The sequence below is a fragment of the Camarhynchus parvulus genome, chromosome 2, assembly GCF_901933205.1.
Source record: "Camarhynchus parvulus chromosome 2, STF_HiC, whole genome shotgun sequence".
Lineage (NCBI taxonomy): Eukaryota > Metazoa > Chordata > Aves > Passeriformes > Thraupidae > Camarhynchus > Camarhynchus parvulus.
Genome location: NC_044572.1, coordinates 42666599 through 42694247, shown reverse-complemented (window position 1 = coordinate 42694247; position 27649 = coordinate 42666599). Strand labels below are relative to the sequence as shown.

The 27649-nt window shown below is 43.0% G+C and overlaps 1 protein-coding gene across 3 annotated transcripts; it reads right to left on the bottom strand.

Moving 5' to 3' along the window:
* Nucleotides 1-1455: 1455 nt before the first annotated feature.
* On the bottom strand, nucleotides 1456-27003 carry NOD1 (nucleotide binding oligomerization domain containing 1). Of its 3 annotated transcripts, none has more exons than XM_030943592.1 (12): nucleotides 26957-27003; nucleotides 19948-20278; nucleotides 17917-18091; nucleotides 14917-16726; nucleotides 12798-12881; nucleotides 11715-11798; nucleotides 10073-10156; nucleotides 8361-8444; nucleotides 6219-6302; nucleotides 5518-5601; nucleotides 3375-3458; nucleotides 1456-1962 (listed from the first exon to the last, which is right to left on the bottom strand). In XM_030943592.1, the coding sequence occupies exons 2-12, from the start codon at nucleotides 20161-20163 to the stop codon at nucleotides 1890-1892; spliced, it is 2862 nt and encodes a 953-aa protein (XP_030799452.1). In that variant the 5' UTR covers nucleotides 20164-20278; nucleotides 26957-27003; the 3' UTR covers nucleotides 1456-1889. The 3 variants fall into 3 exon arrangements, with proteins under 3 accessions (XP_030799452.1, XP_030799453.1, XP_030799454.1); XM_030943593.1 differs by lacking the exon at nucleotides 26957-27003 and adding an exon at nucleotides 26783-26836; XM_030943594.1 differs by lacking the exon at nucleotides 26957-27003 and adding an exon at nucleotides 26125-26161.
* Between the last annotated feature and the right edge of the window lie 646 nt (nucleotides 27004-27649).

Below are 27649 nucleotides of genomic sequence, written 5' to 3'. Positions count from 1 at the left end.
TCTGATTTGTTAAAGTCACTGAGAAGTCTTTAAAGGCTTTGCTTTGGCAGATGTTTCGGCAATTGACATCCAGCTCATCTGTAACTGTGTGCCCTTTTGCTTCAGTAAACAAATGGCTCAGGTGCAGAAATCATTCAAGTTAGCTGAGTTCCCTCTGGCATGGTTGAAAAACCTCATCTGTCTCCCTGTGAAAAATCAGTGTTGATACCACAGGCACAGAGGAAAAGCCACTGAAAAATAACTAAGTTGGTTTTCTTCCCTTTTTATCCTTTATAACTGCAGGTTTTGTGAGAAGCCCAGTGAGTATTTGAATATGTGTTAGGGAGCTGAAAGAGTAGACAGAATTGAGGGCTAGGAAAGGTTTGCTACCACATAGGAAATGGAGAAGCTCTGACCTACAAAGCAAGCACTTTCTTTGCTTCATGGGGCAGATCTGGGAGATGGGGAGGTGAGGGTTCATTGGTTTGGCATTTTAACTGGAGATTCTTCTTCCAACCTACCAAGGTTTTGTGGGTCAGCAACTGGAGAATTGTTTCTCAGAGTTGGGGGCAGGGGGATGGTAACATGGGAGAACAAAGGAAAATGGCTCACACTTTTCCATTTTAGGTGTATAAGCTCAAACTCTGCCCCCTACACTGTGGGGTAGAGTTTGAGTTTATAAAGCTCCCACAAAAAATAATCTAATACCCCACTCCTTTGCTAACTGATTTCTTTTAAAGCCTCTAAAGTTACACTCCCTAAGCAATAATCATTTGAGGGAGGATAATGTTTTGTTGTTGGTCCTTGTTATTACTACTGCCCCTTGCCTTGCTGTGTCCACTGATTCAAGCACAGACTAAAAGCTTTCCAGGCCGATCTCAATCCTCCTGTGTGCTTGCCTGTTGCTGGGAGAAGGGATTTCTACTTGACGCAGTTGATTTTCAATCGTCCTTTCTCCCCACTGATGCTGGGCAACGTGACAATTGGTGGCGATTGGTGTAGTGCCACCAGCACGGAGCCTAGGCTGGGAGCCAAGGCAATGAACAGCCTGCTAATTAATTGTTCACATTTCTCTCCAGACCCCCTCCCCAGAACAAACACTGTGGAAACAGGAGGCAGCTGTTTCTATGCAGCCCTCTGGAAATGTGAAGCAGAAGTGGTTTACTGCCCATGTTATGGTTTTACAGTGATGGCAGTAAGGGCTTCTGGTTGCATGAAAGAAAAAGGATTGGCTTTGATATGGGAAAAAAAGATTACTGAAAGTAATCTGAGCCTGATGCATCCGTTCCTACCCATCCAAAAAACCCCAACAACAAAAAAAAGCAGTGTCTACAATGCTGCCTGGAGTCAGTGGAGAAAGAGGGACCTCATTTCTAGGCAGGAAGAAGGAATTCATGTTCAAAACATCAAGCAACTACTATAGATACCATTTCTGGTAAAACTGTGTATATATTCATTTTCAGTTCTGAGGCAGGTGATACTCAGAGCTGGTGGAGTTTGTGCATCTTGCACCCTTTCTTGTTTATGCATACTTGTATGTCTTTATTTACGTATATAAATAAGTTAACAGATTATTTACATCACTGTACAGAATAGATCTAAACTCAGTTATCAAAATGCATACACCTGCCAGTGGATTTAGTCTGTTAACACTTTGCATTTCATCTTCAAAGCACCAAACAAACATTAATTATTTACCCAGGCAACTTCCCACTCACCAAAAGGATTAAAAATAACAGGCAGGGTAAGGGATGGAGCTGAGGGAGTGCAGTGTGTTCATAAAAAGGCAGCTTATTGTGTATCTCTCTCCTGCCACGAGCACTGTAGATTGATGCCTTTATAAACTCTGCAGTCCAAGTGCAGGAGTAGCCTTTGTTAACACCAACTTGGCAAAATGGGAAAGTCCTCATTCAAAAGCAAATGATCCGCTCTTCATTTTCAAAGGCTTTGGCCTCTTCTTGGCTTATCAGGTTCCCATTCAAGCTGGAGGAGTACAACAAAAGGGATATGAGTGAAAGTAAGGTAGTGATTGCTTCCCATCATCTGTGTGCACCATCTTTGGTGCAGAGGTTTGAAATGTCACATGGGCTGCACACTTCTCAACTGGGAATGGGTGTTAGGCTGGATCCAGCACTGCTCTTCCCACTGCACATCCCAGGAACAAGGCTTCTCCCTCAGAAATAAAACCTGAACACACACCTGAACTCCAGTAACTGAACTTGGCATTGGAAACCCAGCTGTTTGCATTTCAGCAAGCAGCACAGAGTTGACAAAGGTTCTTACAGTGCAGTGGGCTGGTTTAAAGATATTTAAAGTCTCCAGAGCATTTTGTGTCTTCCATGACAACATGGGAACAAAATTCTGTGAAGTACTCAGGCACTATTAATGTGAAATGACCGATAGCAAAATTTTCAATTCTGGCTACGTAAAGATAATCGACATTGATACTCACACCCCTGAAAATGAGCAGCCTGGTTAAGTGCTGCTCTCAGAAATGTTGAAATCCATTAAACCATGCAGATTTATGAAATTACTTGGGTTAATGAATGCCTCTGAACATTCAGGCCAGAATCAAAAGACAGACTTCAGTCTGAAGATTCAGAATGATCTGAGGGGAAGTTGATGCCTCTTCTGTAGACAAAAGCTGACAGTGGCTTTTGGAAAAAGTACCTCTTCCACATCTCCAGGGAACACACTAGTCAGACAGTGAGTCACTGTCTTTCTAAGCAAGAATTCAGTGTCCTTTCACTAAAACAAATACATATATTTAAAAATAAATTTCATGTTCCATAATAAAGCAGCAGTGCTAAAACCAGCTCAGTTCTATTGACTCCTGAGCTCCCTGAGGTGAGGGAAGGAATGTGGTATTTGGCTTTCTGCCTTAAATGTACACGTGTGACTATGTGATGCCCACCTAATCTACAACAAACAAATCCTACAAAAAGTTAATCTCCCTGTAGCTTAGCACTTTCAGTATGTTTGGAGCACCGCCCAAAAAAATCCAAGTACAAATGCTGTGAACCAGACTAGTAATGCTGATTAAAGGTAACCATCTCCTGCTTATTTGGCATTTAGGTCCTGAAAAGCATGAACGTGTTCAGAAGTTTAAAAATAAAAACAACAAGCAAAGCTGGGTCTAGAAATTCAGGCCCTGATTCTGCAAATCAGTGGTACGGACAGATGTGAACCAAGAAAACCGCCTGACATTCATAACACACAAGGAAATGTTTCAATGGCAGTAGCTTTTTACATGTCTAAAATCCACAGCTGGAACTACAACCCCTACCTCACATAAACTTGCTCTGAATTTTTTTAGGCTGGGAAGTAGTAAGGCCAGTAGGGTTTTAAAGGGAAAGGAAGATTACAAAGTGACCCTTTGAGAAAGGGACATTTACCAGATTTCTTGAATAGTCGTGTTCTCCTTGAGAGCTTCGCTGAGGCACTTCACCCCTTTGGCTGTAATTTGATTCTGGATAAGCCTAAAAAAAAGCATTTCATGTCAATCTAACATGCAAACTAATCTGCAGCACATGCACAACCTGTGCTCAGCTTGACATTAAGGAGTAAAGCTGTCTGCCACAAGAAAATGCCTGTGATTTTATCTGTGAGAATGGTACACAGTATTGGTCAAATGTCCCACATGCACTTTCAGAAACAGAGCTCAGAGTATTAATCTTTTCCTTTTAATCTTGCATGTGGTTCCATTCTGGAGATTCTGAGCAATTTTAATTACACAGCTGACAAATTTCTGCTATGTTCACTAGTGGTATGGAATTGTGGTATTTAGACTGAGACAGACAAAGTTCTCGGCTCTGCTTTCTTACTAAGAAGACTGTGAGACATTTTTAAGTGATGTACAGAAAATTCTGAGTACAGACCCTGTGTAGGCCTAGTGTTTTAGCAGTTATGATCCAGAAGCTGCCAAATATTCCAGTCTTGTTTATCAGACCAACAAGATCTTTGAAAAATAAAGCACTGATTCTGACTCTGGTATGAGCAGGTGCAAGTCCCAGTGAAGCCAACTTACCAGCTATAAATTATGTCTCATCTGAGCTTACGGAAGGAAAAAAACCGTACCTAAGATCCTCAAGCAGTGAAACTGATGAAACAGCAGGTAACTCTTATTTACCCCTGTAGAGCATCCCACTAGCTAAAGATGAACAGAGGCCACTCATCTGCATGAGTATAAAAATACTCATCAGCCTAGCTTAATTCAGTACTCACCTTTCAGTCTACCATGGTGAGCCCCACAGCTGTACTATTCCATGTGACTGGTTGCATGAATCCCTCAGGATTTAGGATGAGGCTGAAAACTGGAGTGTATTGAACAATTTCTGAGGGAGGGAAGGGAGGGAGGGAAGGAGGCATTCCCATTAAAGGAGTTTCTGCGCTTGGAATCAAAATGCAAAGGGATCCAGTAGAATCTTTCAGCTACTGGAAGAAGACTTTAACTCAGCCTCAAGTTCAACTATCTATATAGGTCACCACCTTTTGGAGGTATCCACTGGTGCAATCAACAAAGCAGGATATCAATTTGTCCACTGGCAGACACCCTTGGACAACACTGAGCCATGACAAAGACATTTATCTCGATTACTATGCCTGCTTTGGCTGGGCTAAGTTTTATTATGAATTCAACCCAAACTGCTCAGTGAATTATATCTGCAGCTGTACACAAAGAAATCAAGCACTTCCCCCACTGTCTTTTCCTTTTCAGAGTGATGGGCACCACAGCTTCTGCTGCTTTCAAAAGAGGCTGGGAGTACTTGGCACCCATGACAGCCAGCATGCTTCCTAAGGGGCTGGAACTAGGATTAATGCAGGAGTGTGCTACAGTGTGGTCAGCCAAGTCTTTGTAAAGCATGCAAAGGGACTCCATGTCTGATGTTCCCTTGATCACTTGAGATGAATGGATGGCTACTTCTTTTACAGCTCACATCTGCCCAACCCCATCCATTGGCAACCTCTGGATTAGAAAAGCCAACACTGTGTTTTCTTAGAAGTGTAAGAAGTCTTATTGTGATTGCTAGAAATAATCCCTGGTTTCCTGGGGATTGATGCCTTGGAGATGAGTGTCTTGCATCAGTGTATTGCTAGCTTGAAAAGCAAGCATCAGGCAAATGTGACACATATCTAAGTGTCTGTCACCTAGGTTCTTGGTTGAAGAGTTACTTTCATAGCATAATAAACAGAAAGAATTCCAATAACCTTATTCTATTCTAGCTGTCTGCTTGGGGTTTTGGGTTTTTGTTTTTTTGAAACATTTGATTTTGAGTCCAGTACTGTTCCCCTAAGGAGAGATGAAATCAATCATTAGTTTGAAAGTTACCAGAAACAGCCTGAACTTTTCTCTGTATGGAAGCAGGTTCCAAATGCTAGACAGCAGCTTTGTTAACTTCCCATTAGAACTGTCTACAAGCAGTCAGCTGCATCCAGACCATGCACAGAAGCTGTTACTGTGACCTACATAGACTTGGAAGGTGAAGCTTTAATGTAGTGACTGCCAAAGAGCCTGTGCCACTGTGGAATGTAACTCACCATAAATGCACCAGTTTCTTGTTGACCTTTAGCATCTCTGCAAAACTCATTGCTGCCTCATCATCCAGCTCGTTTTTAGTCAGCCTAAGTGGGAGAGACAATGTTCACTTAGGATGTTGACATTGTTTTTCAGCCCCCTTTTTTGCAGCTTTCTGTGACTTAGCTTTAGACAGCCAAAGGGGGATGTGCTGTTCCTGCCCTGAGCAATTTGTAAAGGCTGGACACAAAAAGATATTGAAGAGAAGCCCTGGAGGTAAAAGAGACAAGAGTATCAGATCTTATTTCTCTGAGCAATGCTTTAGTGATACTTTCTCATGATGCTTTAGTGTCTAAAAGGTGAATGAGGTGTGGTGGGAAAAGGTACAGGCAACACTGAAGAGGTGCAAAAACTGAGGACAAAGAACTTGACTTCAGATGATGGAAAGGAGAGAAGGTGGGGAAAGCAAGATGGAGGGAGCAGAGCGAGGCATGACACTGGTCACTGGAACATATCCCAAAGCACACGTGCTGCTGATCCATTACTCATGCCCACATTCTTCCAAAGGGATGCCTTATAGCTTGCTGATAGGGAAAGCAGAGGGGATGAGGGCAGGGAGAGGACGAGGAGGGAGAGTAGGAAGGGCTGTGGGATTGGAGGAAATAAACCAGCATTTTGCTCTGGAAAAGGAAGCAGGGGAGAAAGAGACCACACTGTCAATTACCAGAATATCCTCACGGAGTTGTTGTGCTGCATGGCTTCAGCAATACTCTTGCCTCCCTCTGTTGTGATGCCATTGAATGCAAGACTGTGAAGTAAAGATACAAATGTCTAAGAAGCAGAACCACTTGGCTCTCCCACTGCCAAATACCAGGGAATATCCTGGATGATGTGCTTCCCAGATGTACAGCTCAGCATTTGTGTGTTTCAAAGGCTCACATACTTCACAAACCACTGAGCCCTTACAACTTTTACAAGTGAGAGCAGTTCACAGTCTGCAGCCTGAGTGCAGGTCTATCAAACAGTCCACTAGGTTCGCTGTCAGTGAGCTGTGCTCTTGGGACTGACAGCAGAGTTGCACTCAGTAATTTTGAGAGTTGAGGCTCTTAACAAGGACCAAGAGTTGTGCTTAGCAGTACACAGGTTTTTCCATGTGTTTGTCATCCCTGTATGAACTGGGCACTTTGTCCTTTAAGTCCTTCAGGCATCCAAATACTTCATTCTTCTTCCAAATACAACACCTTCTGTTGTGTATGGAGAGATGAGCTTGTAAATGCTTTCCATTACAAACCACAAACATTTCTTAGTCTGCCCTTCATTCTTTGAATAGACATTGGCAAAATCATCCAGTCAAAGTTATGTTCTGGGCTTTAGGAGTTCAAAAAGCATCTCCGCCCTTAAAATAATGCAAGGCCTCAAAAAATGTAGAAAGGTGAACCAAGTAGAGCAATAGCACAAGTATGTATTGGCATAAGTCCCTCCTAGCTTCAGTTTAAACTGGATATTCTCAGTCCATCATGCCTGGGCCTAAAAATGGCAAATAAAGTAAACTGATGTAGTAGGGATTATCTTCCCTTGGTCTTCACATAAAGCTACCACAGGTGCTTACTATGCATTCTAATCATGGAGCAAGATTAGCCAGTGGGAGATAAGAAGTGAAGCCAAGAGCAAGTACAGTGCAGAGCAGAGGATTCACCTTGCACAAGTGCCAGCAAACCCAAGCTCGAGAGAGCACAGTTACTCCTCTTTATTTCTGCAAACACATTCATCAGCATATTTGCTCTCATCTGAGAATCCCTGAGCTCTGATTCAAGTTCAAAATGTTTTCTTTCAAGTCTGATGCATCTGGATGGATTGTGCAATTATGGGAAGATGGCTATTTCAGATGGCTTTTAAGTTTAAATATATCTAGGTCACTGCACCTGTTCAGCTTTTAATTTTTAAGCTTGACTACCCGCTTGCAGAAAAGAGGACAAGGCACCAGCTCTGAAATCCCTGGATCTGAAGTGGCAGCAATAAACTCTCCAGAGATCCCCAAACTCCCAGAGTATTTGTGAAGAAACTAGTGCCATGTGCCACCTTGTGGGGAAACTAAGGAGCCTTGCCTGCTCCCCTCACCGTGAAGGCCAGTGCAACTGGGAGACAAATACAAAGGGTCACCATGAACCCAGTGCTTCCAGCTGTGTGGAGAGACTCCAAAACATCTTTAAATCTTTAAATGCCCAGCCAGCATTTGAAAGTTTAGCAAGGAATGGGCTGTTTAACACGCTGGTTTCTGCTGTGCTTCCAACCTGACCTGTGTTATGGCTTCCAGAAGGCTGGTTTGAGATCCATTCCTGAACTCCAGTGAGGATGACATCCAACACTGAATGTGTGGTGGTGTAGCTCCACTGGAGCACAGGATGAGCTCAAATGTAAGAATGTCCCAGCCCCTCATATTATGGCCTACAAAGTACTTTGGTAAGAGCTGCTGCACTTTTTCAATAGATGCTGTAAATACTGAGCTCACTGGGAACCTGATTCTGTGACAGCTGGTGCCTGCTCCTGCTAATGCTCCCAGATCAAAAGGCACCCACTGACCAGGTGCCTTCACAAATGCCAGACCTCTGTGCAGCATGAAGGCAGGAGGTGCACACACAGGAAAGGATGCCAGTCATGTGGTATTTTTTAACTTGCCTAAAGGCTGCACAGGGCTTTTTGACAGAGTCTGGCCTCTCGCTTGCACCAGGGACCTCTTGGCTGCACAGCAAAGGCTGCAATACCAGGTGGCATTCCAAGCCAGCCCTTGGTGGGAAGAGTCATTGCCTCACAGCAGGATGGAAAAGCCAGCACTGCACGCAGCTGCCTGGCTCTGCTGATGTTTTACCTCACGTTTGTTAACCTGGGGTGGTTCCTCAGGGCCTCTGCAAATGCCTTTGCTCCTTCGTCTCCAACTTGATTACCCCACATCCTAGTGAAGAGAGGAGAACACAAGGTATCAGTTGTGCTACCCTACTGACTCTTGGCAATCCATTCTCCCTGTTTCTCTCCCCTCCCCTCCTTCCTGGTTACTTCACAGTCTTTCAGGCTCGTGAGGAACCAGGCAGGTACCCTCCCCAGTGAGGCAGGTGTGTTCCACTGCCTGCACATGGCACCAGTAACCTCTGCTGACTCACCAGCACCCTCAGGCCACAGCACAGAGGCAGCTCTAGGAGACAGCCTGTGCAGCAGGAATGCTTTAGGGATCGCCTTGCTGCACACTGGTAAGAAATAGTATTTCCAAAGGCAAAACAATCCTTGATTACACAAAGGGTTATCATGTGAGAGAAGGTAACATGGCACAAGCTGGAGAGATTTGATCAGAAACTAGGAGTACCTGGTCAAATCCTTTCTGTGCAGAGTAACCACTTTGAAAATTCACCCTGTATTACAAGGTTTGAAAGCACCTCTGCTGAGGTCTGTGTTGTTGGATTTTTTACAGGGATCCTGGCTTGATGACTCAGAGCCACACTCAGCTTATGGGTAATCAGTTGGCAGCTCTTTTAAAATCAATTGAGCTCTGTGGTATCTAAACATATGGACTTCCAGTAAGTTCCCCAGAATTTCCTTGTCCTCCAGAGCCAGTGCAGTTTTGCTATTTCAACATTTCTGTCCAAGCTATCCTCAGTCCATTTGGAGTGATCATTTCCTCCACAGGAGAAAATAGGAGTCCACTGAAATTACAGCAAGTACAGCACAGCAGACCCAGCTATATGGAAGTGTGCAGGTTGCTCACTGTATTTTTGAAATGTTGTAGAACAACAAAATTAAAGGCCAAAAATCTGATTGTACACATCCAATTTCCATGTCTCACAGCTACTGTGATTTTCACCATGGCCAAGCAGAGGTTTTAATTCCATGTATTCAAGTACTAAATTTTAAGAAATGTGTTCTCCTGTAGAGTGAAAAGAGAAACTGGGATTTGCCAGAAGGGGGAAAAAATAAATAAAATAAATCAAACCTAGCACCTTTTCTGAGAAACAGGGCAGGAACTAAAGGTTTGGAATACATGCAGAGCTCTCTCCAATAATAGCACTTTGCAATTAGGGACAGCCTAAGGGAAAAGGATGATGTGAATACCCTTTTATTCTCCCAGCTCACAACTTTATCAGCATGTGATGCAGAAGGTTTGACAGGTGTAACAATGACACTCAATAACTAGATGCAGTGCCAATTGTCATAAAACCACACAGACTTAAAAATAATCAAGTATCTCTAAAGAAGTTCTGCTGTCATAAAGAAAGTGGCTAGCACTACATACTGTCCTCTTGTTTGTTTGTTTGTTTCTCCTTTAAGATTCTGTCAGAACAGTGAAAAAGAAAAGAACACATGCCAAAACCCAAACCAAACGTTGTGTGAACTGAAGAACAACAAAGCAGCTCTCCCCTTCCATGGGAAATGTGGCTATGCCTCTACACTTGTTTGTTCTAATACTGTTGCTGAGGAGGGAAGGAATAGAAAGAGGAGAGAAGGTAACCATGGAAAAAAGGAATCCCAAGGGATTTATAGGTGCCTGGCCAAGATCAAGCCCTAACTTCTGCTCTTTAGCACTGAACTTACCCAATTTCAAACATTGTCTTGCTCTTCTGGATGGCCTGGGCAAGGCACTTCCCTCCTTCGCTGGTTATTTTGTTTGCTCCTATTCTGCACAAAGTACAGAAATTGATGAGGTGCATCACTTACAACTGTGCAGCTATCAGAACACCAGTTCAGAAAGCCACACAAGTACTTAAGGCTAATTAACTCTGCAGGTTACCTGCAGTTATCAAAGATTAACCCAGAGTGAAAAAATACTGCAGGCACTTGACCTTTGACTAAAAGACATAATTTTATGTTGTCTTTTGCATATTTTGTGTATCAGCCCTCCAAATCAGAAGTACTGCAGTAGAGTCTTGGGTTTGGTGCTCAGTATGTTTAGAAATGAGCTTTAGGAACTGATCCTCAGGGCAAGGACCCCAGCCTTGTTTTTAATATAATTCATACTATCAGCAATTGCTACAGAGCTCATGAATTACATGCAGCACGTTTCATGATGCCACAGGGAACAGAATATTTCTTGACTGTGTGTTTCCAGAGCAGACTGCAGCTGATAGGCACAGATTGCACTGCAATAATTTCAAGTCTTTCTGTTTTAAGCACAGGCTCTAGGCAGTGCCACAGGGCAGTGCAGCAGCCAGTCCCAGGCTGGCATTTTACACAAGGCCTCCTCTATTTTTGACCTACATAGATATTAAATTGCTGGAGTTCAAGCGAGAGATAATTGCATATAGATTGATTTAAAGAACAGACCAAACCCCCAACCCTTCCCCCCAGTCCCCAAGCCACTACATTTACATAAAACCGTCTTGTTTGGCTGACTTTGGGCACATGAATGTGCACTCTATCTCAAAATGATCTCTAGGGTTACTGTGTAGCCTGAAAGCAACCATCTTTCAACAGGCTTTTTTGTGAAAGCTACATTAAATAAGCAAAGACTGTCAAAGCACTGAAAAAACTAAGTGCTCCTGGGTTTCAAAATTCTGCAAAAATTTCAAGTAGGAAGGATATGGCCAGAGTGGGGTTTCAGACCAAGTCAGTGGTAGAACAAGGACTAGAACCCAAGAGTCCCTGGCTGCCTGTTCCTACATTCCCTCCAAAAGCTGACATTGCTGCAGTTACCTCTGGTTTCTGCTATGGTCACAACTAAACCATTGGTTAATGATCTACCTTTATGTCCAACCAACATGCATGGCCAGACACTCTTATCTGGGGAAGTTCCAGGAATTAAAGGGAACAAGTCACCAGGTGAATTTGGGGAATTCCAGAGTTGAGGTATGACACCAGCACAGCCTGACCCCAGTGGCCCATAAAAGATCAGACACTAAAAAGCTTGGTACTAAATCCAAGGGAATTTGCCTGCTGGAAGCAGCAGCAAGGTCCATGCACAGCTTAAGCCTTGCTCATGTGCTGAGACTGGATTTAGGTAAAGAACAGGTCTCATGCACTCCTTTAACTCACTACTGTATTCCAGAAAAGACTATGGATTCAAGAGTTTCACCTGCTGCCATCCACTGCTAGACTACTGCAAAGCAAATATACAACTGCAACCTAAATTATATTTTATTTCAAATACAATTTTTGTCTCTTTTTCTACTATTCCTCCCCTTTCAAGTTGCTCAATCTTAATTAGGATAGTCTAGAAAGGAAAAACAATCCAACATACTTAACATATTCCAGGCTTGAACACTCTTCAATTAATTTTGCAACATATTTGGCTCCAACATCAGTGATTTGGTTGTTGTACAAGCTTAAAGAAAAATCACATTGGTAAAAATAGGTTATTACTGCTGTTAAATATTTACAACCTGAATGTTTTATGATGCACACATAGCATCTATCTTTTCTGTGAGGCTTTGTACATATTCACAGTTGCTTGTATTTCTATTTTGATATATAATTCATATTGTGATGGGCTAGATATAAAATATAAGGAGACCAGACTGCAAATCATGAATATTTATATATTTTTTTAAATAAATGGTCTCCACAAGCAAACAAAGTTTCCCTTTATTCCTGTGCTAGTACAGAAGTAATATTGCCAGAAGATAAGTCAAAAGACAAAACACCATAATGTACTTTTGGTCTTTTAAAAGTCATAAAATCCCCTTGCAAATATTACTGAAGAGCAGATACCTGAGCAGTTGTACTTACATTAGGGCAATGGAGGAAAAAAGCTGTTCTTGGTATTCATGCTCACCTTTCAAAAAGTCATTTTTATGTAGCTACTTAACCAAGAGCAGGAAGTCGGAGCTAACGTGCCTTCCAGCTTCAGCTTCATTAAGAACTAATTAAGCTCTTGAAAGAAATTGGTATCATGAACATGACACTTGAAACTGCATGTTCCTGACAGAAGTCTCTACCAAGCAGTATCTGCTTTGCATAGTTGAAATAAATCCATTTACAGTGGAGAAAACAGCAGGTTATAACTACACATGCTCTCTTGCTTGCAGTCTATTCCTTCCACAGCAGAAGGCTTTCAGTATAAAAATTAGCAAGCAGGTTAATTGGTGGTCCACACTGTGCCACGGAAGGGTTTGATGCCAGCAGGAGGCTGTGAGGGAGTGTGATGGGAGAGGAAGCTGTGGTCCTTGTCCCAGTGAACTGTCACAGAATCATTTCTGACACAAAAAGCTGCTTTGTTTAAACTGCAGTTTCCACCCCAGCTCTGCTGTGTCAGTGCTGACAGCATTAGAGTTTTATTTTCCAGTATCACTGCTGAGTGTTTTGCTCCCAGCTGAGTACATACCCCAAGAAAGACACAATTTGGTACTTGGAGAGCTCTTCATACAAGATCCTCACGCCGTGATCCGTGACCTGATTTACACTGAGCCTGGAAAGAAGGGAATGAAAAGTCTGAATCAATACATATTAGAAATGTTCATCACCTGTGAGTTAACAAATGGCTGGAGGCCTATGCATTTTCCTCTGATATTTCAACAGGTTCTTATGCCACATATTAAAAGCTGTTAAGGGAAATGTGAGCTCACATTCATGTGGCTCACCCCAAAACTGATCAAAATCAGAAAGCCCCAGATCTCCTAGGTAATGTTCTGGAAGCTGTCCACATAACTGAGAACAATAAAATGTAGGAAGTCGGACTCCTGATAAACATCTCACTCTCCTTCTGTGCTTACTGTGATTCCAGGAAGAAAGTCTGCTTAACACCCTAGCAAAAGCAAGCTGTCCAAACTACTAGTCTTGCAATCTTCTCTCTGAGTACAGAGTGAAAGCTAGGCATCTTGAAAGTCACAACACATTCAGGCTTCACCAAATAAAGGTTGTGAAAAGCCCTGGTCAGAAAACAGAACTGCGCTCCCATGGGTGTGCTAGATATTTCTAATTTTATTGTCCCAGCCAGACACGTAGCAAATCTATGTCAGTCATTCACAGAATAAAAATGCTTCTTCTCACAGTTGTTTGGGATGGGGTTTTTGTTGTTGTTTTGGTTTTATTTTTTTGTAACTTCTCAAGCTTTTTCACATTATGGACAGGTTCAAGTGAAGCACTCCAATTGCCATGAATCACATTTTCTGGGTAAAGCTGTCCCTATGAAAACATTTTGACCACATTTAGTGTGCACACAAACTCAGTACCTGAGGATTTCCTGCTGAGAGTCCCTTATCACCAACAGCCTCCCTAGCCTTTGCTAGTTAGCAACCTGGTCCCTTTGGAATGCACCAGCACACAGGAGAGATCAGCCAATTTCTACAGATCAGGACAGCCTGCTTCTTTGAAAGGGATAGTTAAGCTCTTGGAAATAACATTTCCTGACCTGCAGAAATTGCTCATTAGAAATAAAAGTTCCAACACCTGAAGATCCATAAAGGGATCCTAAAAGAGCAACCTAAAAGACTATTTTGGTGCTGGGGATGATGTTAGGATCACACTGTGTATGGCATGATCACATGATAGGAACGAAGAATGAAAGGCTGGCCTTTGCTTCTTTGTTTTGTCTTACGCACTTATGTGTTTTCCCCAGGAGTTTCCTTATTGCTTTCTCCTGGGAGGTCAGTCAATTTGCAAATCACTGGGGAAAAAAACAAGAGTCACTGGCTCTGATTTATTCCTAGAGGAAAACAAGGCAAGGCACAGCCAAACAAGAGGAATAAATCCAGTTGTTAAAAAAAATTCTCATGAAGCTGAAGGAGATTTAAAATACATATATATGAAGTTCCTGATTTTCGGCACCTAAATGTTTGGACAAATAAGATATATCTACATGGTACCACCTCAAAGGGCTGGAGGTGAAACAATCTGGCCTGTGATGTCAGAGGTGAAGTTCTCCCTGTTCAGACCAAGCCATGCCCCCCTTCACAGCACCTCAGGGAAACACCACATCTGAAGGCATCAACTACATTCTTTCATGGATGTATATGATAGTTTTTGTCCTATGAAAGCCAGACATTTGGACAGGATGCAAAAGCAAGAAATTCAGAGCTTCTGATCAAGGGTTATGGTGATTAGGAGATCCTCCCTTACCCCTTATGATCAAGGGCAGAGATGGCCTCAGGCAATCTTCAGATAATGGAAGATTGTTTTGTTTCCTTTTTCCTTTAAGCACATTCTCTCATAAAAATTCTCTTCTGAGATAAAACAATTTGAGATGGAGCTAACTAAACATACAGGTTTAAACAGTCTGTGCTTCTAAGAACTTCTTTCCACCCTTTCCATTTTGGTTTCCAAATCCACAGCTTATCTCTGCTCCTGTGACTAAATGAACAAAGATTTCAGAAGATCTGAAACATTAATTTCCAGCAGCACTGATCCTCATCTTTCTCCACTTGCAAGATCAATTCCTTCAGCCCACTGGTTTGTGGAATAAATGAAGAATACACAAGGACCTGCTTACATACAGACACTCCTACCTGATCACCGCAAGCTTGCTGAAACAAGGTTGCAGCTGCTTTATTCCATAGTCATTGATGTTGTTGTTGTCCAAATCCAGAGCCAGGTGCTTTTGGAAGTGGTGCAGAAGGAAGGAAATGGCGCTGCAGTCGGCAGAGCAGGCGTTGCAGTAGGCCAGCTTGATGTAGTTGGCGTGCATGCGGCGGGCTGCCATCCTCCCCACCTTCTCACTCTGCGTCTCGTACAGGCACCTCAGCATCCACACAAAGTTGGGCTGCACCTGCACCTGGTTGTAGCTTTTCAGCCTGGACCGAGTGTAGCCTTTCAGGCGGGATTTCATGCTCTCCCCAAGGTATGTGATGAGTGTTTTTCTCTTCCTCTTAATGACCGCAGGCGAAACTAAATGTCTGAAGAGCTTCTGCCTGGATCCAGAAAGCAGGCCACAAAGAAACATGTTGGTAAAATTAAAGTGTTCTTTATTTTGGAAAGGATCCTCCCCTGCTAGTTGTTTCTTCAGCCAGGGGATACGAAGGCAAGTAGGCTGGGCAGCCTCCATGGAAGAACATTCATTGAAAAATTCAAGTAACTCCTTGGTACCCACCTTCTCCTCCATAACCAAAAATAATGCTGTGAAAAAAGACTGAAGGGTTAAGTGCAAGAACTCATAAGTGGCCTGACTGTCACAGCCACTGTAACCTTTAACTGTCCTGAGAAAGCCCAATTGCAAATCTTCTTCAGAGATGTTTGCTGATGAGACTTCCTCCTGCTCAAAGATAAAGGAAGAGTTCTCCATGCCTTTGTATGCCATTTTACCCAAAGCTAGAAGACTTTCCTTTCTTGATTTGAACATCTCTGCCTGGCTCCTGATATTGCCCTTCAGCAAACTTGTTTTCACAGATCGGTTCAGGTGGACTTCAATCATGAGCAAAAACACATCTGTTAATGTAACAGAACTGTCTGGAAGCTCGTGGCTGTCAAACCACTGGCTGGAGTGGAAGTGCTCAAAACATTTAAAGATAATCCAGCAAAATAAAGGCACTGAACACAAACTGCAGAGATTTGGGTTAGCTTCCAGCTGGTTTGATACCAGTGCTCTTTGCTGCTCATCTTTGAAAAACATAGCTGTGTATTCCTTCAGGTTATTCCTGGAGAAACCACGGAGCAATACTTTCTTCCTAATGATGTTTTTTTGGATCTCAGTTCCTGTCCTGGCAGTAAGAATTTTCTTGGATCCCTTAAGAAGCTTTCCTCTGAGAAGGCTTACGAGCAGTGCCAGGGGGTGGATGGGTTCATTGGGTGAGCATACCTCAGGTACACTGCTGAGATCAAAGTTGGAATAGATCTCATCAAAGCCATCAAAAGTGAAAAGAACTGTATGAGGGAACTGCAAGATGTGATGGAACACTTCTGCGGGGTCCTGGTCTGGGTAGCAATTATATTTGAAGAGCAGGTCTTTCAAACATATGGCTTCATCTTCCTTGAAGCAGCTAAACATCCTACACCGAAAACGGAAGAAAAACTTGGCCCCTATGTCCAATTCCTTCCTGGCCCAAAGGCTTTGTATCTTTTGCAGCAAGATGGATTTTCCAATTCCTGCATCACCGTAGACATAAACAGTCTCTCCATCTTCATTAATTAGCCCAACTGCATCATCAAAAAGGGCTTCTAATTGACCCACCTGGCCAAGACTCTCATTGGTAAAACTGACCAGCTCCATAATACTGTTGGAGTAGATTTCTTCAAGCAGCATCTCCTCCTTCTGAGCATACAGCATAAAAAACTTGGAGTCCCGTCCCAGTTCATGTCTGAGTTTCTGGCAATACCTGCTAACTAAAAAGACAGGGAACTATTATTAAAGAGACTATTATTTAGAAACCTATGTATATAATGACACACCACTTTGGGAACTCAGAGGGGGTAATAAACAAAAGTAATTCTAATGTGGAAAGGGTTCTTTGGCAGATTAATTCTATTTCTGCTGCCATCACCACCCACTTGGGAAATTCAGATGCTAAAGAAAAGTCACATGTGAGCCACCACTTCCTGAAAGCCAGTACTGATGGTGCATTGGTTTAAGGGGTAACTATCCTTCAGCTGAGACTCAAAGCCAAGTCCCTGACCTTTTGTCAAAGGCTGCTTAACTCTCTGCAAAGGCTTGTTGGAGTTATTGGTCACTGATTTCACTGTACCTATATTCTAACTGCAGTTCTATCAGGTAGGTGGTTATTCTTTCCTAACTTCTTTAGTCATTTATATTATTGCAAATAGAAGCCATGCATTTTAGAAACCTAGTACCAGGCATCTCAAAGGATTTTTTTAAGATGACAAAAAACCCACAAGAGAATCTCAGTTATTGCACAACGTTGGCCTGTGGTTTTCAACAGAAACTTTGCTTCAGATGGGGACAAAGTAATTCTTATATTTATGTAGTATGGAAAAACCTCTCCAGAGGAAATAATTTCTGCAACACTTAAACTCTGATTTTTAGGGTTGCTAAAAATCATCAATTAGGATGACAATAACTCTGGTTGGAAGGGACTTCAGAAGGTCTAGTCCTACCTTCTGCTGAGAACGGGACCATTTCTGACATCAGATGAAGTCACTCAGGGATTTGTCTAGTTGGATCTTGAAAACCCCCACGGAGACTGCACAGCTTCCCTGGGCAACCTACCTCATTGCTTGACTGTTCTCATCATGAAATACTGGCTAGTCCATGGCCAAAACATCACAGTGTTGCTAATAAATTGTAGTAGAGGCCTAGAAAATACTACAGCTGGCACAAGGTGGTTCTGCCATTGTGTTACATACCCACAACCAAATGCAGAAAGAGCCTGAGTTTAACAAAACAGGATGTAATTTATCAGCATCACCCTTGTGTGCCTTATAATCTGGCTAATTAATTTTGCCTTTCAATTTTCCCTGGCTGTGCCTGCCTAAACTCTTACTCTCCTGTCACTTGATTGGAGCTTCCTACACAGCAGGGCACTTCTAAGGGAAGGGATAGAGATGAATGACCTTACCTGGATCTGTGTTTACCACAGGTTTACTACAAATATTCTCTGAAGGCTCATAACCTATTTCATCCAGCCAAGGCTGAAGTTCATAGTAAGCATCAGTGACTTTCTGCAGGACATAGACAAAATATTCCGAAACTTCTTCTCCCTTGCTTTGAACCAAGTCTAGAATTTTGCGAACCTGAAGGAACACCACAGGAAAGATCATTGATACACAGCATTTTATCACAGTAATACTTGTCAACTGCTTTAGGATCCTTTCTGGACTGGAGCAGGGGGCCAGAATCAAAACTGATTCTTCAAAAAGGTGAAATCAAAATCCAGCTCTGAATAGGAGCCACCACAAAACCCAATTGCCGTTTGTGTTTGAATGCTGCGAGAGAGTTGGTTCTGCAAGTGAAGGTCTGAACTTGTAGCTTAATCACACTAACTAGAAACAAAATGGATAAATACCACTCCTCAATGGGGAACCCAAAGGATTTCCTCAGCTTGGCTGAATAATGTATTTTAAACCCTGTGCTTTTTAAAATGAAAACAGAGGTGGTTTCTCAGTGCTCTAAATTCAAAAATTTACAAAATTCTGTTTTGTAAACACTCTAGTCACATTTGGATTTACCTCAGGATCCAGCCAGGTTCAGAGCAGGATAGGTTGAATCCCTCCCTGGATCTTAACGCTGAGCCAAAACCCTACAACTTTTCCTTCCAACACAGCAACTCAATTCTCCAGGCTCTCTCTGTACAATGGCCCCTCTGCCTGCAGTCATTACCAGAACTAATGGCTACCAGGCAGTGGCTGGAGCAGTTCAGCACAAAGTGTCACCTCCACAGGCAAGGCAGAGGGTGATCTCTGTGCACCAGTACAAGGCAGTCCTAGTACAAAACCCTCTGCAAGACAGAGCACTCATCTGGAGGCACATTTTGAATGTCAGGATCCCCTTGCTAGAAATGAATGAAGAATGCAGTTCTAAACCAGACAAAGGGTTTCCAGAGACTGTGGTCTCTTGTGAGCTTAAATCAGGGTGATATATATGCAGCACAGCACACATGGAGCATTTTCTGACAATTTGTATATTCTAAAAAACAGTTTTATGCCTTTCAGAGACGCTCCCACAGAGTCCACTTCACTTACACTACTGTGGCCTGCTCTCTGTCTCTGCTTAGACTCCTGATGCATGGCCTCCCCCTCAGCTTTGCATACAACCATGCATATTATGCTGAACAATAAGAAATTGAGATAATCATACAGTGTGCATTTATTCAGCTTTGACCCTACACACAGTGTGAGCACTGTGTTACCATTTCAACGTGCCAGCAAGAATGATTATTTTATGAAAATCTGCACTGTTGGTGAAGTCCAAGGTCTTTGAATTTTTTATGGTTTGCCTGCCCCTAACTGTGACAGGGCTCTGAAGCTGCCTGATTGGTTGGTCTGGGAAACAATCTCCTCAGCTGTTTCAAGCTACCATGCAAAGACCAACTCTGTAAACGGTAATTTTCTCCTAATGAAGGGAAATAATTCTTGCTACTGATGTCCAAAGATGAATTAAAACCCCAAATATGCCAGGATACATCAATTTTCCACAGAAACATTTACAAGGTACACAGGTCTTTAAAGAGAAAGGAAGGTATTTATACAGACAACAAACAATCATTAACTTCTAAAACAACATTTCATTTCTGTCTCTCCTAAAGCAGGCTGATCTATCCCACAGCATCCTAAGCAGATTTTCCTTGCTATACTCTTAACAACTATGTGGCCACATCTTTATCAGAGGACAAAGCTGCAGCTGGGAGGGACAGAAGAGCAATTATCACCCTGCTAAATTCCTAGAGCTGCCAACGGGCATAACCAGCAGTGCCAGCTGAGCTGGAAAGGGATGTGCTGGAGACACTCATCCAGGAAGAATGGGTGGGAAAACTCAAAACCAACAAAGATTAGAAAACATTAGATGTAAAATGGTCAGATGAACCCTTAAAATCTGGTGATAAACTGAAAGTAACCAAAAGCCTCACTGGCTAGAGAAAAAACAATTATACCTTATCAGCTTGAGTAGGAAACTGGACAACGATCTCTGCATCTTCAGTGGAGAAGTAGTCATTCTTAATCAAGTTATCAATCAAGCACTGCGTGTTTCGGATCCTACCGACCAGAAGCTCTCGGTGAACCTTCAGCAAAGCAATGAAGGACTGAGGGCTTGCTCCTGGAGGTTTTTTCACAGAAATGTCCACATTAGCACAAAGTTGGCCTTCCATCGTTGAGATACCAATAAGCTGCTTCACCAAGCCTCATCTTTGAAAAACTGTCCATTTGTAGTGACAGGTCAGCTCGGATTTAACTTCAGGAAATCTGTCCTTCGCATCACCGAGCCTGCAAAAAGTAATTGCACAGAACCTCAGTTTAAACCCTACTCTATGCACATACATACTTCAGTTAGACATCACAGAATACTCCCAAACTCTGTGTAGTATCATGGCCAACTTCTTAATAATGTTTCTTCCTTAGGTAATTTCATTTATTTGTTCAGGTTTTGAAAAATAAAATACTTACAACCAGCAGTCTCCCTTCTGTTACCAGTATTTTACTCTAGCTTGCCTCAAACACCACCAGTAGCATCTGCTTTATTAATTGCCGGTTCCTAATGCATAATTTAATATTTTTAGTAGTTTTTCATGTTTGAGTAGACAAAGCAGGGCATCTGTCCAAACATAATCTGGACAAGGAAATAAAGAGAATAAAATTATACTTCATAGCAATTAATTTTGTAGGAGGAATTAATTTATAGTAGCAATTCACTCTGCTTTTTTGTTGTTACAACAAGGGACTGTAAAGAAGTGCTGAAAATATAATACCTATTCCTGAAAGCAAGGCCTTGTGAACTCTGAGGCAGTTTTAGCTAAACTAGGAAAAAGAGTTTAGTTTCTAAAGATACAAGGTTAACCAACACCAGGAGGGATGTTATTTTGAAACCACACTCTTTAGCATGAATGCTCTCTCCTTGTCTGCAAATATATACACAGTGTATGCCCTTGTTCTCCAAACCACCTCTTGGGAGCTCTTTTTAGATGCCCATTTATTCCTATTTTTCTCTACAGGGCATAAAGCAAGAAGAATCAGGATCAGACTGGTCTCTGTTGTATTACTAAAGCAGGGCTTCTTGTAATTTTAGTTAGTGTGCCCACCATATGAAGTTATACTGAAATTACAATTCAACAGTAAGTTCATTTAGGTACTATTTAGGTACAAACTTGCACATATGATTTCACATGCAGGAAGCTAATTTTTTGCCAAGATCACAACTGAATCACCTCCACACAGACAGTGAGAATCTGCATGATCAACACAAATGACTGACAACGCCCAGTAACAGTTAAAACATACTGTTGTTTCAGCAGGTCAAGGGATATCTGGAAGAATGTTCTTAGATTCTGATTACAGTCATATTAACAAAACCAGAAAACAAAAATCCTTCAACAATTCTGTAAATGTGCCAACTCTGCTGCTACAAAATTCTCACAATTTCCCAAGACATTTGTGGTGATGGCAAACTTTCTCAAATTATCTCCAGCACTCCCCTGTCAAGCTACAACTGAGCCTTGCCAGTTCACAGATTATTCTAACTGACCTGCTACTGGAACAATCTCACTTCTATGGGTTTTCTATATCAGAAGCTGCTGTCTGCATCAGTGAAGCTTCTCCTGCTTGATGCCGGAGAAAGACACAGTTTATGCCACCGCATTTTAGTGATACTAACTATCTACACTCAAACCAGCAGGGCAAACCAGCTTAGCCCCTCGGATTTCCCAACAGGTCCCAGCTTACGGTTGCTGACCTGCATGGATGCAGATAACTGCATTAAGAGTTGGGCTCTCCAAGGGCTGAGACCTGGCAAATCCCCAGCACTGTTCTGGGTCACAGCCAACTCCCAAAACGGCAAAACTGTTTCCAACAAAAGGAATGTAACCAAGCGATCTGAATTTCTTACCACACCAGTAAGTGACTGCATCTACCCAGACAAATCAAGCTTTCATTACCCCATTCAGATGACCCACCCGAGGAAGTGGCTGATTTCTGAGTCACTCAGCTTTCCAGAAGCCACACTGGCACATCTCTTTGTTCAAGAAAGCTCATTCCGTGAATGAAGGCCAAGCATGTTGAAAACATAATTTAGCCTTAAATATCTGTAGGCTTTAGTTAAAGAGATAGTATCATCTTAAAACATGCAATTAAAATATTAACCCTATTCTTTCAAGATACTGCATCCACACAACATTCCTTGCTTGCTTTGGTTATTCCAGGACCACGTTATTCTAATGCATTTTCTTTCTTCCTAATTTGTAAGAAGAACTGAGACAAATATTCATAAAACCATAAGAATGAACCAATGTGCTGTCAAGTGTACAAAGCAAATAGAAATATTTTTTTCCCTATTTCAGTTCCATCTACAAAGAAAGAAGAAATACAACAGCAGGACAGAACATGAAAAATATGGAATGACCAGGTGGTCTCAAAGATGTCTGCCCTGCATCTGCCTATGTCCAAGTCAGTACAAACCATGGCAGCAACTGGAAGGGTGTGTGCATACAAATGCTGCAGGACAGAGCAGGTTACCTTTTATGCAGGGTGATCTGCAGGAGAATGGAGAAACAAGAAACCAAGCAGAAAGGAATATAAAGTGAGGCTAAACATCAGGGAGCAAAGGAGAAAGAACAAAAATGCCAAGCAGGGATTGGCAGGACTGGCAATATGAATTCTGTGTACGATGACATACTCAGTGATATTTTCAATGAAAATACTAAATTTAATGCAAAACTCCACACCATCCAGTACTGGAGTACTTAGTATTTTTCATCAGTCCTTTTTAGTAAGAAAAATATTGAAATTTCCACCATTCACAGACTAAGAAAATCCATACCAGATGAAGAGCTGAACACTTCAAATGGTGCTGGAACAGAAAGACTTCCTGCTCCATGTATTCACAGCAAAGTGTATCAGCTGTATGAAGAAATTTGACATGTATGATTCTGCTTCACTAGGGCTTTCTTTGTGTTGTTGGGTTTTTTTGGTGGTGTTTTTAAAAACATGAGGCCAGTGTGTGACAACATAAAGTCTCCAGCTTATTTGCAAGCCCATCACTTCTCTTTCTGCAAAGAGTCCCGGCTTCCATAATGCTTCAATATGAGTTTTTCAGCAAGGGAACACAGGGTTGCTAAGTCCCTTGTGGAAGGATCTGTCAGTTTCACAATGCTAGGTTACACATCTGGTATGTTTAAAGGTAAATGCTTATGTAGCTTATAAACAGGCATTGAAAGCACCTCCTTACTAGAGTGCATACAGTGTTCTTTGCCTTATCTTGGGCCCTCTAGATGCTGCATTCAATTCCAGTGCAATCTGTGTGACTGCAGTTGCATCAGTCATGGAGATGCTGTTAGAAAAGACTGAGACACACATTAATGTGAGACACCTCAGGGTACTGCCTTCCATTTCTGAAAGGGAAAAAGTGAGTAAAATCAATTTTCTGAGAGACACCTTCAGGCTCTCACAAAGTTATGGTCAAAACAGATCCCTGTTCTAACAGCGACAGCTTGTGAACACATCTATTTGGAGAAACAAGCAAGAAAAAGGGAAAGACCTGCAAGTTTGACAGAGTAGCTGAAACAGCAGAATACCTAAGGAGGAATGGAGACAGGTAAGACAGATGATACTGGAATGAAGCAGGAGTCTGGTATGGGGAGACAACAGGAGAAAGACTCATGGAGAAAAGTTTCCTATCTGGGAACAGAATGGACTTCTGGTTCCTAAGAGGAAAAATTAAAAAAAACCCAATTACTTACTGAAGAGGCTGCCAGTGATGTTGGAGAGGAAATGCAGTTAGCTATTTTGAGGGCAGATAAAGTCCATCAGGTGAAGAAGGCAGGAAACAGACTAGAAGGAATTAAAAAGAACCTGAGAGCAGAATACCTCCCCACCAGCTAGCTATAAAAGCCAAGAAGAAAGGGAAGACAGGGTCTTGGCCAAATGAAATGCTGATGGGGACTGAAGCGATATGAGAAGCAACAGCAAGTGTGGCAATCAATGCCATCAAAAACCTGTGCCACTGAGAATAAAAAGAGGAAGCAAGATGGGGATCAGGCCAGGAATAAGGAGGGAAATGAAACAGGGAAATGAAATTTGTCATAGTAAGAGGTACAGTAAAAGCATCAGTACTTCAGCAAGGTTTTGTACAGTCCATGTCAATAAGCGGCAGTGAGGGCACTGGCACTTTATCTCGTGTCTCCTCTGAGTTCCCTCTACTCTCAGCATTGTGCAAGCATATATACATTTCTACTTTCCCTGGCCCTGCCCTCCTCACATCCTCTTTTTACTAAGATCTCCTAGCTCTTTCTTCTAACAAAACTGTGATGCCTGTTCCACTGCCAGTGCTGCGAGACCCCTGGCAGCAAAGAATGTGCTGGTTTATTGCAAAGACTTGCAAAGTTTATTGCAAGGTCTTGTCAAAGGTAAATGCTGTAGATAAAGGGGCTGAAGGATCTTACAGAACAGCTAAAAAACTTCTCCTTTTGGGTCAGCTAGGGAATTTTGAGTCCTTATTGAGCTGGCTGCTCCAAAGGAGACTGTGTAGAATGACACAGTAAAGACAATCCAAGGAGCAAATTAATTAACAACTGTCCCTTAAAGCAACTAATTTGAGACTAATCTAGAATATTTCTGAAGAGCTGAAAATTCAGTCAATACTATTTCTTCTGCAGTCTTGCTATTCTGACAAGGACTGTTCCTCTAAATTGCCTGTGAAATAAAGTCCTCTGCTATTATCTGGTTACCTGCAGCCATCAGCTGGAATATCTTCAGGATTTACACAGCACCTAGTAGCCAGCTGTGGCAGGACAACAGTGAAGCACACAAATCTGAGTGCCAGCTGAGGGCTAGGGGAGTCCCCACTAGCACAGCCTTCTGTCTGTAGCATTCTAAAGACAATCACTCTTCCAGAGGTGGCTGTATGAAAACAATGCTCCATTTCACATGAAATGGAGCCCTATGCCCTTTGTGTCTCCAAGTCAGATTTGTTTCCTGAGAAAAGCTATTTTACAGTGCCAGGTACTCACTACAGAGTCATTAGAGCAAGAGGAGAACTGGAAATTTTGGTATGCTTGGTAATCTGGACTCTGTCAGGCCAGCATAAATTCAACTTTTTGCTATCATTGGGAGAGACAAAAAACGGATTGATTTTCCACATCTTATGTCATGCATGCAACAGCAGTCCTTGACTATAATAAGTGAATAAAACACCTATTTCCACACAGCAGGTCTCACATTTAAAAGAACTTCAGCTATTTTACTTAGTTCAAGAACAGTAAAAAACATGCAGAGATCAGAGGCAAATGGGCACGTGTGCTACACAAAAAGTCTGCATGTTTGATGAGAAGGAATGCAATGTATTCCCAAAGGTACTAAAAAATAGCCTTTTATTATTATAGCAAAAATAGTGCATTGATAGAGCTTGTACAGAGTCCCTGGGCAGATCTTAAATTATTCTGTTTGTGTGAATTAAAGCATACTCATCACGCCCCACTTCACAATGTCTAACTATCATCAGTGATGCTACACATGTCAATAAATGCCCAGGGAGCCGTATGTTAACATCATGTTCCTGTAAATCCATTACACCTCGTGCTCTTGCATCGCTCTGGGGTCCCAGAGATCAGCATCTTTCAGTGGTTTTTCCCCCCTCCCCTCTCTCCCTCTCTTTTGACTGTATCATAAGCTTCTGTAAGCATCCCTCGTTATTTGAAGAGCAATAGATATAAAAGAACACAGAAGAAATTATTTCTGCCTCCATCTGGTAAAATTACAAGCTTTTCTATAAAAGGCACAGGCTTTGACAAAAATATTCCCATCTCTCTCAGGTTTTGTTCCTACATATCTTAATAGAATCCTCTGTATAGAAATATAACTTTATATATAGTGTTTGGATGTATTAAGAAGCTCCTGTCAGAAAGACTTTATGTGGCTTCCTTGTAACTCCTTCCCGGTGGGAAAAGATCAATAAATAATAAGAAGCCACTACTAGAAAGCAAAGAAACTTTCTTCAACCAGAGAAATCTTGGGGAATTTTGTTAAGAGACAGAGGAGGAGGGGGCAATGCAGTGTGGTCTATAAAGATGGAACTTTTCTATTATCATTTACTATTTTCACATTCAACCAGCAGTGAATCCTACACGGAAAGCTGCAACTGGTGGAATCACGGAACTGATGGAATCACGGAACTGATGGAATCCCGGCCAGGCCACGGGGCACCATCCTGCCCTGCGAACCGCTCCCGTCTCCTTCTCTTCCAGCTTCTTTCGGGCGACGTGGGCAAAGCACCGGCGCCTAAGCGAGTGCAGCGTGAGTCCGTGAGACCCCTGCATTGGGATCTGCGCTGCGGCTCTGGGGGCAGCAAATGGCTCACTGCACCCCGCCACGGCCGCCAGGGCGGGAGGGGAGCGATGCATCGGAAGCGATGGGACCTCCCCACCCTTCCCTATAGCCCTCAGGAACGCCACATCCTCTCCAGCATGAGAAGCACCCTTTACGCCGGGCAGCGCTGCTGTGTTTGGTACGGAGGCGCTGTCCCCACACCGAGGAGCTGCGCCCGTCCCCGCTCCCCGCTGCCCGTCACACAGCGCCGGCCGCCGGGCGGGACGGACCCTCCTGAGGAAACACCACGGAGCCCCGAAGTTTCCAGCTCAGGAGCAGCGCAGCCCTCCCCCCTCCCACCCTGCAAGCCTTTCAGCGGTACCACAGAAACTTTGGCTTTACGGAAAGCAGCCACTGGGACCCGCCAGCCCTCCCCCCGGCAGCCCGCCGGCGCCCCGGCCCTTCCCCGGCACTCACCGCGGCGGCGGAGGGACGGAGGCCGGGGAGGAGCCCACGGGCGCTTCCCTCACCCCCTCCCGCCCCACTCACGGACTCTCCTCCCCAGCGGGAAGCCGCTCCTCCCCGCGCAGGAATGGCTCAAGGCTCCCCCGTTACCAGCATCGCACTGCCCTCCGCACCCACCCCTCCTACCCCGAGAGGTGCCCAGGTCCCCCAGCAGCGACTATTTCTCTCTGTCGAGCTCCCCGCATGTAAGAATACTGCCAGACTGCTTCATGCATAGTTTTGCGCTCCCTACTGACTGTACATCCATTAAAAACCACAAACAGCCAACGGAGGCTTCAGATGCATTCCCTTCAGATGCATTCCCACATCACCAGTTTTTATTTACATCAGCAACGCACTCTGCAGAGGGAGGTTGTGGAGTTTTCCTCTCCAGAGACATTCCAAACCCACCTGGATGTGTTCCTGTGTCATCTGCTTGAGGTGACCCTGCCTTGACAGGGTGTTGGACTGGATGATCTCTAGAGGTCCCTTCCAACCTTAACAATCTGTGATATTCTTGAGGGCTGCACACTGAACAGGCATGGCAGAGGTTTGGTAATCACAATTTTATTTACTCAAACTAGACAGTGCTAATATGGAAAGTACCATGTTTTACAGCAGTCACCGTGCCCAACTCTGGAAACAGGCATATTACATCAGGACAGCAGCTACACATACCTGGCAGAAGTTTATAGAAAAGATTTTATACAGAGAAGACATGGGCAGTCTGTTATTTTATCATTTATCTAAGCAGTCACACAGTGACATCAATTATATCTTACACCTCTCTATACATCAAGAGAAAAAAATACACTGTAGAGAAGATAAGGTAAATCTCAG

What these genes read in the sequence shown, in the direction of transcription:
- NOD1 (XM_030943592.1), bottom strand. Translation starts at nt 20,163, where the DNA reads ATGGAAGGCCAACTTTGTGCTAATGTGGACATTTCTGTGAAAAAACCT. An exon ending in AAGACAATGTTTGAAATTGG is followed by an intron (nt 8,445 to 10,072) that starts GTAAGTTCAGTG and finishes TCTCTTCACTAG; the next exon opens with GATGTGGGGTAATCAAGTTG. An exon ending in AACTCCGTGAGGATATTCTG is followed by an intron (nt 5,602 to 6,218) that starts GTAATTGACAGT and finishes TCTCCCACTTAG; the next exon opens with GCTGACTAAAAACGAGCTGG.